The sequence below is a fragment of the Tachypleus tridentatus genome, chromosome 4 (assembly GCF_004210375.1).
Source record: "Tachypleus tridentatus isolate NWPU-2018 chromosome 4, ASM421037v1, whole genome shotgun sequence".
NCBI lineage: Eukaryota > Metazoa > Arthropoda > Merostomata > Xiphosura > Limulidae > Tachypleus > Tachypleus tridentatus.
This window is the reverse complement of record NC_134828.1, coordinates 98,960,948-98,974,906: the sequence shown is the minus strand read 5'-3', so window position 1 is coordinate 98,974,906 and position 13,959 is coordinate 98,960,948. Positions and strand designations below refer to the sequence as shown.

At 33.4% G+C, this 13,959-nt stretch overlaps 1 protein-coding gene across 1 annotated transcript; it reads left to right on the top strand.

The window, feature by feature from the left end:
• Positions 1-1,204: 1,204 nt before the first annotated feature.
• Positions 1,205-8,341, top strand: LOC143249748 (myosin light chain 1-like). Its single transcript, XM_076500094.1, has 6 exons — positions 1,205-1,324; positions 1,475-1,502; positions 5,119-5,259; positions 6,444-6,611; positions 7,635-7,721; positions 8,051-8,341. Exons 1-6 carry the CDS (start codon positions 1,322-1,324, stop codon positions 8,095-8,097), a joined length of 474 nt encoding a protein of 157 aa, XP_076356209.1. The 5' UTR covers positions 1,205-1,321; the 3' UTR covers positions 8,098-8,341.
• The last annotated feature ends 5,618 nt before the right edge of the window (positions 8,342-13,959 follow it).

Sequence of the window (13,959 nt, the reverse complement as noted above, 5' to 3'; positions counted from 1 at the left end):
TGTTTCTGGTCAAATACCTACAGTTTTCCGATTAATAAGCGTTTATTACGCTTATTATTGTATATTAACTGTAGCAAACTAACAATATTAAACTGTCTCTCGACGTGTCGGTTTATAAACGTTAAGATAAGGTTATAGAAATTTCAGTTGGCAACGATGTAAAACATATATTGTTTACTTTGACACTTGAGAATCTTTCACAAATTTAGATAATAGGCGGGAATTTCGTAATACACATCTAACATTGTAATTTACACGTACATAAAAATATATATACTTGACCAAAACAAACATTGATATTAAAATAAATATATAACAATAAATTTGTTACACTTATCATCATTAACTTCTAATGATTGAAGAATTGTTTTTATGAGTCTTTTGTTGCTGTTGTTGTTGAATTTCATGCAAAACTAATCAAGGGATACCTATAGTTGCCATCCAAAAGCTAACTAACCATAAGGCCATGCCATGCTCTGTCTGAAGGGTTAAACTTACTTAAAGTGAAAATGAAAACAATGTTGTTGATGTAGTCTGTAATTTTATATTACCATACACTGGTTTACCCTTAACATTTTTTTTCTTGGTTACGTAATAATAATGATTATAAGTTAAATAATTTATAATTTTGAAAATAAGCGAATTAATTACCCAAATTGTCTTCTTATAACACTACCACTTTTAATAATAATATTACTACTTAAAGTAAACTTCAATTTATTTATTACTTTGTTTTATATATTACACTAGGATTAATAAGTTGGTTAATACTAATGTTGTGATACTATTACTGCTAGATCTACGTGACACCAGTAACAGTGCCATATATCACAATGAGCTTAAAAACTAATATTTGTTTTTTTAAACTAGCGGAATATTCTATCAATATGATTTTAGTTTCACATTTTCTTTGTTTTCACTCATGGTACAAAAGGTAACAGTCACTAATAAAAGTAACAGTTGCTTTACGTTCAGTGACAGTTTCCAAATACAGCTATACTAATTAGCATTACTTTGCGAATATGCAACATTTTTTTCTCCCTTAAAACTACTTATTTTCCGTCACTGATCACATTGTGTGAAAGTTAGGACGAAGTTCCTATTCACTGATATTAATAACTACTATTTCCAGTGTCTAAAAGAATTGAAACACATAAAAATACGAAACACGCTCTCATGACAATGTTCCAAGTACCATTTCGCAGTGTTTAAAGCGTCCTCTATATAAAATGAAAAGCGTCTTTCCATCTCTTAATTCAATCAGAAGCTTGTCCAGTGAACAACGAGGGAGGAACAACGTTGAAAAACTCCGGGAAGAGCAATGGTATTTTTTTCTTCAAAGTTTGCATTAGGCACTGTCTTTCATTTTAATTGTTCGCTGCTCTTAACTCGTTGTTATATTTTAATTGAATGCTAATAATATAACCAAAATGTCAAAAATACTAGTTTATCATTTTTTTCGATTTTTTTTCAGGCAGATCTTAAAGCAGTCGAAGTTGAAAGTGAGTAAATACTTTGCTTATATTTGTAATTCATTAATACAAAACCAACTAAACTTTTATTGATTTATGAGAAAATATTCGCAAAATTTGCATTTAAAAATTTAAAATAGTTAAAAAATAAAACGTAACTTCCAAATCAAAAGCAAAAAGTTAGTTTATTCTAATACTAATTATGTGATTAGTTTAAACAATAATTCATTCTCGTCTTACATTTGATTTTAAATACTGCTTAGTATTGTGTTTATTAAGACGTATTTTATAGAGACAAACTGAAGAAAGCATACACGATACTTATACAAATTTAAGTAAAACTCGGTTATATTTTCTTTTCTTATATTTTTATTACAAGCACTTGATTACAACGAATGAATTAAAATAAGTGATTCTATATTTCGTGTTCTCAAGCTTAAACGTTTTTTTCACACGTGAGCGTTGTCTTTTCTTTTCACCTGTGGACTAGTCCTGTTCATACGACACGTGCTAACATCTTTTAAAGTTATTAACTAAAAAGAGCAAATAACCGTTTAAAAATTCAGTCGAAGTATATATAATCATATGAAAGCTCGAAGAATCAACACAAAGGTTTCTGTGTTATGTCTAAAATCAAAGAATTTCAGGTTCAATTTGTATATAAAAGTATAAGCCACGTGGAAACAATAACAAAAAACATATTTTTTACAACACAAAATCATAAAGCATAAGATTCAAAAATTATTTTTAAATATTATAAATATATTACACGTCGTTAAACTGAAAGTTTTTATGCTTTGCTTAATTTTCTAATTTTGAGACACTGTTAAGGAAGCTGATCTGGTAAGAGGCATTGTAATCTTTACCAATAGGGTACACACTGAAAACATAAGTAGTGTTACCAAGTGTTTCACCTCTACAGATAATCTGATAAAAAATCCACCGTTAAATAAACGTTCGATTTTACTCCTGACTTTGCCATCGTTTTCATGTTATTACTTTATTTGAACGGTTTGAATTTTATATACTTCTAGAATATTTAATAAAAAGATGTGGGTATTCAAGAGAAGTAAACATTTAACATATGCAAACTTTTAAGTTTTGTTTTAACCATTTTTTAATTGTTCATGCTCGAGAGAAAGCTATAGTACATTAAATACGAAACTAAACATTTTCATTGTTATTTTGTGGTTAAGGCGTTTGACTCCCAACCTATGAGTGGCGGATTCTGATCTCACAACCGAGCATGCTTGCCCTTTCAGCTATGGAGACGTTATAATGTGAAGGTCAATTCCACTATTGGCTGAGTAACCAAGAGTTCATAGTGGGTGGAGTTCACTAGCTGCCTTTCCTCTGGTCTATTATTTCTTGCCCCTCTAGTGGCTCAGCGATATGTCTGCGAACTTACAACGCTAAAATCCGGGTTTCGATACCCGTGGTTAGCAGAGCATATATAGCCCATTATGAGGCTTTGTGCTTAATTCAAAACAACAACAACTATTATTTCTAAATTAGAAACAGTTATAACAGATAGCTCTCGAGTAGCTTTGTCCGAAATTTATAAATCGAACAAAATTTTGTTATTAAAGTGCAATACAGTTGTTAAAATTGTCGCTATTTATATTTATTCTTCCCACCAGAGTGCTCTGCTTATCGAAGTAGTCGCGGGTATTATTGTTTCTGAATACCTTTCTCCCTTGTCATTCAGAGAACGCAAGAAAAGACCATCACTGAAGTGAGCATGTTTTGATAGTTGTCATTTATATTTAAATATCAAAGGAGAAATATTAATTTCAATTCAAATTTTATTTGGCATGGCACAATAAAATCATGATTGTATGTAATACTGAAATAAAAAAAATATATGTATATAAACCGAACGACAACAAATATATACTCAAACATCTTTTTTCTTTATGCGTTTTTTTTTCTCTTTATGCTCCTATATTTGTATTGGTCAAGCATGGCCAGGTGGTTAAAGTACTCGACTTGTAATATGAGGGTCACAGGTTCAAATCCCCGTCACACCAAACATGCTCGCCTTTTCGACCAGAGGGGGTGTTATAATGCACGGTCAATCCCGTTATTTGTTGGTAAAATAATAGCCCAAGAGTTGGCGGTTGGGGGGTGATGACTGCTACATTAGAGACGGCTAGTGAAGATAGCCCTCATAGCTTTGGAAAAAATTCAAAAACAAACAAACAAATCTTGGGATTATTTCTTTTAATCAGTTGACAGATAAAATTACGTTTTTCGTGAAACTCCCTCACAAAAAATGAACATTATTATTATTAATAAGTTTGTTTTTCAAATTTACCGGAACGATTTGGTATCGATATGAAAATTTTTGGAAATTCGGAAAAAAATGAATAAGTTTCACCTAATGTGCTCTTGTTAAAAAGTCTTTTCTATCTATGTGTGTTTTTCTACAATTAACCGTTTAGAAGATAGAGAGCGTAAAAGACATATGGATATTTGGCTGTTACATATATATATATCTAAGTGCTTGAAAATATTAAAAACTATCAGTATCTGTGGAAATTTTATGAAATTAAAAGTGATGTACATAAAAATAACATATTTTAATAACGTTTTAAGATTATTGTGGTTTAAATAAGATGCTAAGAGTGTATCGGGTGTTAACAGTATAAGAAGTCGATACGTTGGTCGGTCTGTATATTTCCAGCCAGCACTTTTAACCTTATCCACAACCATACGGTGCATATATAATATTTCTGGCACATTATGTTGAACTAAAAATAGTTTCAGTATCATCTTTCACTTCCATTCCTTTTTAGGAGTAGGGTCAATATGCAATGCGTGCTTCTGGGCATGCTGGTGCTTTAGTCTCATTACGTATCATTTGAAATACTTCGAATATTTTTAGTACTGAGTGACTTTTCTACCACATTACTTCTTGTCACGATTTTTATAATAAAGTGGTTTTTCTTAATGTTTTATCGATCAAACTTCAATACGTATATCCTTTATCATATTAACACCATTTTATAATAAATCACCATACAATCCCTCCCTAAAATTTAATGAAACGTCACAACTATTTTATTATAGATAATTATTCTCGTGGTTTATTTCCAGATGATAATCCAAAATGAAACTAGCTCATCAACTTTCCGGAAACCTTACAAATGCAAGGTTTCAGGTGCGTGCAACGAGAAGAAGGGGGGGAACAGTAATAAAACTACCAAGTTTCTTACATTTCAGAAATGTTACACACACATAATTATTATTATTAAGTAGCGTTGTGTTGCACTAAAAATAAATGATGCAATACCCAAATATTTCGGATTAAAAATGTTATTTGAAAGTAAGTGTATTCCGTGGATTAAAAGTAACTTAATATTGTATATCGGTATGATTTGTCTCATTTAAACAAAAGGAATATGCGAAAGTTTCAATCCCTTTACAAGAAGTAAGGTAAATTAGTGCAGTGTTTGTAGTTTAACTGTTCATTACTTACCTATATCCTAGTGCCACAACGGATTCACACCGCTAAAAACAGGATTTCGATATCCATGGTGTGCAGAACAGAGATAGCCCGTTTTGTTTAATTATAAACAAACAAATTATTTACCTATTTCTCTTTTCCAAAACACTCAGTAAAAGTTATTTTATTTCATAACAGAGGCAAAGGAACACTTTGAAATATACGATTTCGAAGGCATCTCTAAAGTCGATGCAAAAGATCTCGGCGATTTGCTCCGATCACTTGACTTAAAGCCCACACTGGACACTATTATGAAAAACGGTGGAACTAAAAAGAAAGGTAACAGATTTTTGCTTGTTCAGTTTAAAAATGGTTAACACTGCTTCAGTTGTTGTATGTGAACTAGGGCTATTTAGTTAATAAAGAAATTAATTTTATTATAGATGCTACGCGTGATGGGCGGCTTGACATGACGCTTGATTCGTAATCCGATGGTCACCGGTTCGAACCCCGTCACACCAAACACGTTCGCCCTTTCAGTCGTGGGGGTATTATTATGTGACGGTCAATCACACTATTCGTTGGTAAAAAGAGTAGCCTAAGAGTTGGCGATGGGTGGTTATGACTAGTTGCCTTCCCTCTAGTCTTGCACTGCTAAATTACGGACGGCTTGCGCAGATAGCTCTCTTGTAGCTTTGCGCGAAATTCAAAACAAACCAAACGTGTGATGGTATGCTTAAATATATCAAACAAAGAAGTGCTCACTGATTGTGTATCATGTAAAGTAGCAAGAATTTGCAAAGGTGAACGGCAAGCTACGACTAAAACTATATCTTCTACACAAAATTGAGAATAATTTACGTATTTACTTATTGCACCAATAATATGAAAGAAAACTAGAAGCATATTTTTTCTTTTGTAACACAAAAGGAAGTTATTGATGGTTAATTTCAGCTAGAAACGTCTAGCATTTTCGTCCATTTTAATATTTTTCTGCTTACATGAAAAATATTTGATTCATTAGCTGTTGTGATAACCGAGATTGTATACTCATCGGCCGGATGGTTAGAACGCTCAACTCGCAATTTGAAAGTTGTGGGTTTTAATCCTTGTTCCACCAATGATGCTCGCCCATACAGCCGTTGAGGCATTATATGTAATGGTCAATCACACTATTCGTTGGTAAAAAGAGTAGCCCAACTGTTGGCGGTGGGTTGTTATGACTAGTTGACTTTCTTCTGGTCTTTCACTGCTAAATAAGAGAAGGTTAGCGCAGATAGCACTCGTGTATCTTTGCGCGAAACTAAAAAGCAAATACACATGTACACAGATGTTTTATATTAATAAAATACAGCAGGACAATTTATCGTATGGTGAATATGAATAATATTTTTCAATTCTTTCTTAACACTATTAAGTATGACAAAAACAGTTGAGTTACATCCTGAAATAAAATGCACTAGCTTTTACTATATTTTATTTTTAAACTATTTAATACATAGTTGTTTTTTATTTTTATAAAGGGCAGAAACTTATAACATTCGAAGAGTTTTTGCCCATCTACAGTCAGTTGAAGAAGGAGAAAGACATTGGTACGAAAGAAGATTTTATGGAAGGCTTGAAGGTGTACGACAAGTCTGAAAACGGAACAATGTTGGCTGCAGAGCTGGCTCATGTTCTCCTTTCTCTTGGTACGATTACACTGTGATATCCATATTTTAAAGTGAACATTACACTGTGATATCCATATTTTAAAGTGAACATTACACTGTGATATCCATATTTTAAAGTGAACATTACACTGTGATATCCATATTTTAAAGTGAACATTACACTGTGATATCCATATTTTAAAGTGAACATTACACTAGCCTGCATCTGAAAACTTTTTACTGTTGATTTAGTTTTAAGACCTGATTATAGTTAATTCGATGACCCTAAATTTGGAAATGATTTACTGTTTTCTCTATCAGGTCTGAGTATTTCACAAATTACGTTTAAAGATTTCACTAGTATAGTAAATTTTCATCGTACGGGAATCCATGATGACTGATTACCTCTGTTACGAACCGGTTAAAATATATGATCAAAAGTAGGCGCTTTTCACAAAGTAATTAATTTTACTTTTTTGGTTTTCAGTTGCAAAACTGCCACAGATATAGCAGAATATATTTGGACTATATCTGCACTTTTTACGATCCATTATACCACTATACTTATTACAGTTAAAATTCAATCTGAAAAAAACAACAGCTATTTATTACTTCAAGTATAAATAATATGAAAGCATAATTAATATTAAAAAATATAATTAATATATTGAAAGTATGGACATAGTATAATCAATGATAAAAATAAATGTATTTTTTTCGTTTTCCGGGTTTTCTGGGAAAACCTGATCTGATACCAAAAAACTAAAGTTATTTTCGAATTCAGCGTATTTTTTCCCTATAAAAACAACTTACTTTCAAGTCAGCAAAACCTATGCAGGGCGGTGTTATCTTTGGTATAAGAGAGTTTGTATAATCAAAGGATGATTATTTAACTCCAACAATATGTTATACAAGTTTATTGAATTTAAACACACGTGGCAGTTGCTGAGGTAGATTTCTCTGCAGACTCTTAAAATATTTATTCCATTTTATTTTAATTTCTTGCCATCTATAATATTCTAAGTATATTTAAGTATGAAAGTTTGTTATTTGAAACCTCAGGTGAAAGGTTGACTGATCCTGAGTGTGACGAGGTAATGAAGACATGCGCAGGACAGGAAGATGACGACGGTTTTATCAAATACGAACGTAAGTTTGAAGATACGTAACTTTTAAATATCTCACCACTATTTTGGATCTGTCTGCATTTTCCTAACAGTGTCTTTATTTTTCATTTGTTTTATGTGTGTAAATATGTGTTAATTTTTTTCAATGGAGCAGATACAGGTCAAAACTGTATTATCCTCTTATCTTCTTTTAGCATAAATATATTTGTGGAGAGGCTAATAACAAAAGTAAAAAGCTTTTCCTTGTTGGCAGCTTTTCCTACGATACTTGTAAGATAATTTTAATATTGTGAGAACTAATATTTTTCAATAATTATTTATATATATATATATATATTTTTTTTTACATAGCATTTATCAAGGCAGTTATGAGTGGACCTTTTCCGGAAGAACAGTAAAGAAAGAACATTTAGTCTACTAAATTATCAGAATAACTCTTCTGTCGTTTTCCTGTTTCATCAAACGAAAAGCTTTAAGGAAAGACAATATTATTGTGTAAATTTTTTATCATCTCTTAAAGTGTAGACGCACCTCATGCTTGTATCTTAAGAGTAACAACTGTATAGAAACAACGAATAAAATGTGTTCGTAGGGCAGATTTTGTTCTACTGCTTTTTAACAAATAAAAAATTAATTTATTTACTTAGTTGTTTATTTTGATAGTTTTTCTAGATCTTTAGTGTAAAACATCAGAGTTCAAGTAGTAATCAGAAACTATTTTCAGTTGCGGAGTAATATTTTCTTAGTGAACTTTATGCAAAACCAAGTTAAATGAAAATGTATTAAAACAACAACATATAAGTGGTGTTAGTTAATTTGTTATTTAATTTTTGTTTGTTTGAAAATAAGCACAAAGCTACACAATGGGATATCTGTAGTCTACCCTCCACGGTATCGAAACCTGGTTTATAGAGTGGGCAAATGGCGTTACAAAAACAGCGATTCCCAAAATGATAACTTGCACTTCAGAACTGTTTGAATAAATTTAATAGGGTCGTTGTTCATAACTATGCTCAGTTAATTCATTAATTATAATTCCACAAATGTTTATTCAATGGAATGTCACCTTATGTGCAATTTATATTAGGCTTAGGGAGTTCGGTCCTATTAATCGTCAGTGATTTTTTAAAATAACATTATTCATAAAAACTAGTTATTAACGTAATTATGATACTGTGGCATATCTCTCATACACTTTCTTACCTATCTTCCATATTCATCTCGCTATTGTATAGTCTGTAAAAAAGCTTTAAATAAAAGGTATCTAGATATTATTTTACTTCTGTACATCGACAAGCTATAATTATCAGGTTCAAATTTTCTCATTCAAGGCTTAGTTATTTACGATTATTTTTTCTTAATACTAAAAGGGAGAGTTTTAAGTTTTCTCCATGACGTCATTGTACTTGCTCATATTTGCAGCTACAGTATGCATTGGTTATGCCAGCTGAATGAATGTCATTACATTACTGAGTGTAAGGTAAATGTAATTACAGTATTGGCTCTAATTACTACTGACTATAAGGTAAATGTGGTTACAGTACTGAGTTTTAGATGAATGTCGTTATACTACTGACTGAATGGTACAGATGGTTGCAGTACTGGCTGTAGGATGAATGTAATTATACTACTAACTGTAAGATAAATGTGGTTACAGTACCGACTGTAGTATGAATGTTATTATTCTACCAAGTATTAGATGAAAGTGATTAGAATATTTAGGATGAATATAATTGCATTACTGGTTTTGGGATAAACGTGATTACGGTACTGACTATATGAAAAACGTGGTTACGCTACACACTGGCTCTAGGATAAAACAGTTTGAAGTTCAATAAACGAGAGTTCTTCCACATTTCACATACACGATAAAGCTAGGATTTGTTTTGTCTTATTTGGAATTTGGGGGAAAGCTTTTTAGTGAGTGGAAAACATGGTGACAAAAAAGAACAAAGAGTTAACAAAATCATTAACCTGTGTCATTAAATTACAAGAAAATCATACCCAAAGAAATAAACAAAATCGCTATGTTTAATTAAATATGATCGGGACTTACTTCAGTATAATTAGACTTAAGTTAAATTATGTCCGGTGAAAATTCCAAGTCTAATATTGAAAGTTTGCACCAAATAAATCTCTGAACAACGTATTGCAGAAAGGGCTATACATTTAATTTAAATTATAATTGAGATTCTTTATAACTTTTTAAAACATTATTTACTTTTTTGTTAGGTATCATAGGATATCTTCTTTAAACGATAAATGACAGTCAAACTCAAATCTAACCAGGTAGTTTGTTGTAAGTATTACCTGAAGAATATTGAGGTATGTCATATATTAACACAATGTCGTCTCAAATGACCTTAAAACACTTAAAAAACACTTCTGAGTTTGAAATCTGCATCACAACCTAAGCAATTAATGGGTAAAGTTGGAGAGGAGTTCTCTTACAGATGAATCTAAGTTCTAATTTTTGATGAAAATAAAAAACGTTTTGTTCGATAACAGGGTGAAAAACGGTATCACATTTGATGTATAACATATACAGTGAGGCATTATGAGTAATAAGGATGCGTTGAGACTTTTCTCAGTCAACAACGTTGATGGCCTTAACAAAACTGATGGCACCCTGACTCATTGGACATGGGTTCGTCTTCTAGCAAGACAATGATTACAAGTATATAGCAAATATAATGGAACGATATCCTAAAGGAAAAGAAGCCAATGAAACACTGACAACTTCCTATTGTTAATAATCTTGATGATCTATGGGGTTATGTATAACCTTAAAAGGACAGAAGACGATCAAGTAACTTTGCTGAATGATATAGAGCAATACAGTACACCAAGAACAATGCTGTGCAGCGGCACACTGATAAATTACATGAAAATAAGTCTGTAATAATCTTTGTAAAGTAAAGAGCTCACATATAAAATAGCCAGACGTTATTCAAAGTGTACAGTTTGTTGCAATAATGTGGTGAATACCATTAATCAAGGTCAAGTGGTTAAGGCACTCGACTCATTATCTGAGGGTCGCGGGTTCGAATCCCCGTCACACCAAACATGCTCACCCTTATAGCTGTTCGTGACGTTCTTTCCCACTATTTGTTTGTAAAATTATAACCCAAGAGTTGGCAGTGGGTGGTGATGATTAATTGCCTTTCCTCTAGTCTTACGCTGCTAAATTAGAAAGACTAGCGCAGATAGCCCTCGAGTAGCTTTGCGCGAAATTCAAAACAAACCAAAACTATTAATCAACGCATTGGTAGTTACCATTACTCGTTTAATAGGCCTGGCATGGCCAGATGGTTAAGGCACTCGAATCGTAATCCGAGTGTCGCGGATTCGAATCCCCGTCACATCAAACATGCTCGTCAGTTCAGCCGTGCGGTGTTATAATGCAACGGTCAATCCCATTATTCGTTGATAAAAAAGTAGCCCAAGAGTTGGCGGTGGGTAGTGATGACTAACTGCCTTCCCTCTAGTTTTGCACTGTTCAATTAGGAACTGATAGCGCAGATAGCCCTCGTGCAGCTTTGCGCGAAATTCAAACAAACATGATAAAACGTATTTTGGTCAGTGAAAAGTAAGAAAGGAAAAAAATATATAAATCTCCACAAGCAATAAATAAAATTTGTTAGCCAATGACTATTGATATATCACGAGTAGCTTTACTTCTATATTGAATTTTGTTTGTTAGTTTTGGCAGGAAAAGGTGCCTGATATAATTTTGAACATCGTTGAATGATTTTAAGCAGAACCTCCAGTTTATGTGACTTCATTATGTTAGAATAACAAGTTGGTTGAAGAATCTTGATAGAAATGAATAAAAACCCTATAACCCGAGAGTTTTCGGAAGGTGGATCTTTCTTCTTTAGGGGAAACTTGTTTCTATGACTTAATGTTGTGGAAGGAAACAGAAGTATAGCTAGGTACTGAACAATTCGGAACTCTGGTCTTTAGCTTTGGGAATGTTTGGCATTTTACCATGATATCTAGCTTGGTTTCCTATTCTGCTTTTTCAGTATATCAACTGGGGGTTCAGAGCACAGTCAAATAGAACCGGGAGATGATGCGTGAGCCAGTGCCTATCGGTGCCTCTGGTAAGTAGTGAAGAAGATAGGTCTCTCGTTATATATATATTTCTCTATTTTACCAATATTATTTGATTCTTTTTACATTTCTGTTCTTGTGGTCTTTATGGTAGGTGATGTCGCTATGATGTTAAAACCTTTTGAGGCAAGTAACTAGTTCTTTGTTTGTTGTTATACCAGTAAAAAGGTATTAAAAACAAAACGAGAGTTCAAGATCGACAAGCTTGAAAACAAACAGCTGTTGCGAAAATTAAAATAAAATATTCTTGTCATTATAAAAAAAAAAGAAATTTCCTTTGTCTTATGTGATCGTACGAGTGTCAATTCTCTCCTGGATTTTAAAATACCATATACGGTCCATTTCATTTAGGTTTGTTTTTCAAATCAATCCGTGTATGTGTGATAATTAAAACTACAAAGAGAACATTTAACGCTCTAGCTGTACCTAGTACTTTCTCATCACAAAGAGAACATTTAACACTCTAGCTGTACCTAGTACTTTCTCATCACAAAGAGAACATTTAACACTCTAGCTGTACCTAGTACTTTCTCATCACAAACTGTCAGAATACTCCATCTTCTACCGCTGTAGTCTGACGTATTACTTCTCTCGTTTCTTGGTTTGTTAGTTATTTTTACTGTTGATGAAGTTCAAGCATTACAATGTTCATGAGATTTAATTAGAAGTTGCAATGACAGGTTCCGTGACTGACTTAAATGTGGAAGGTAAATTAGAGGTAATTATATTATGTTATGCCAAACACAACAAGTTTGAAGTATCCTTGGGAAAAGGCTACAATATGCAGAACAATGACAGTGTTTTTCGATATTCGCCATGTTATATACACACTACATGGCTAAAGGTATGAGGAACCCCTTCTAATTAGTGGGTTCGGATATTTCAGCTACACCTATTGCTAACAGGCGCATAAAATCAAGCATACAGCCATGCAATCTCCATAGACAAACACTGGCAGTAGAATGGATTGAAATGAAGAGCTCAGTGACTTTCAATGTGGTACTGTCATAGAATGCTACATTTCCAACAAGTCAGTTCGTCGAAGTTCTTCCCTGCTAGAGGAGTTGCCCCCATCAACTGTAAGTGCTGATATTGTAAAGTGGAAACGTCTAGAATCAACAACAGCTCAACCACGAAGCGGTAGGCCACATAAGATCACAGAACGGGACCGCCGAGTGCTGAAGCGCATAGCGCGTAAAATCGTCTGTCCACAGTTGCAATACTCACTACCAAGTTCCAAACTACCTTTGAAAGCAACGTCAGCACAAGAACTGTTCGTCTGGAGCTTCATGAAATGGGTTTCTATGGCCGAGCAGCCGCACGCCAGCCTATAAGATCACCATACGTAATGCCAAGTGTTGGCTGGAATGGTGTAAAGCACACCGACATTGAGTTCTAGAGTAGTGGAAACACGTTCTCTGGGGTGATGAATCACCCTTCATTATCTGGCAGTTTGACGAACGAATCTGGGTTTGGCGGATGCCAGGAGAACACTACCTGCCTGAATGCATAGTGCCAACAGTAAACTTTTGTGGAGGAGAAATATGGTGTGGGGCCGTGTTTCATTTTTTCGGCAAGACCCTTTAGTTCCAGTGAAGAGAAATCTTAATGCTACAGCATACAATGACATTTTAGAGAATTGTGTGCTTCCAACTTTGTGGCAACAGTTTGGGAAACGATCTTTTTTGTTTCAGCATGGCAATGCTCATGTGCACAAAGCGTGGTCTATAAAAACATGATTTGCCGAGGTTGATGTGAAAGAATTTGACTGGTCTGCACAGAACCATGACTTCAACCTCATCGAACTCCTTTAGGATGAATTGGAATGTTGACTGCTCTTATGGCTGAATAGGTGCGAATCCCCGCAACAATGTTCCAAAATCTAGTGAAAAGCCTTCACTTTCCTGTTATAGCAGCAAAAGGAAACCAACACCATAAAATGCCCATGTTTTTTTGGAATGAGATGTTCAACAGACACATTTGGTGTGATGGTCCGATGTCCATATACGTTTTGTCATGTAGTGTATTAATATATATATATATATATATACACAAACATTACGAGGCTGGAGTTGTCTTCATCCACAAACTGTATCCTCATTCCTTGTTTCACATCTCAGCGTAACTGTTCTTTCTTGAGACTG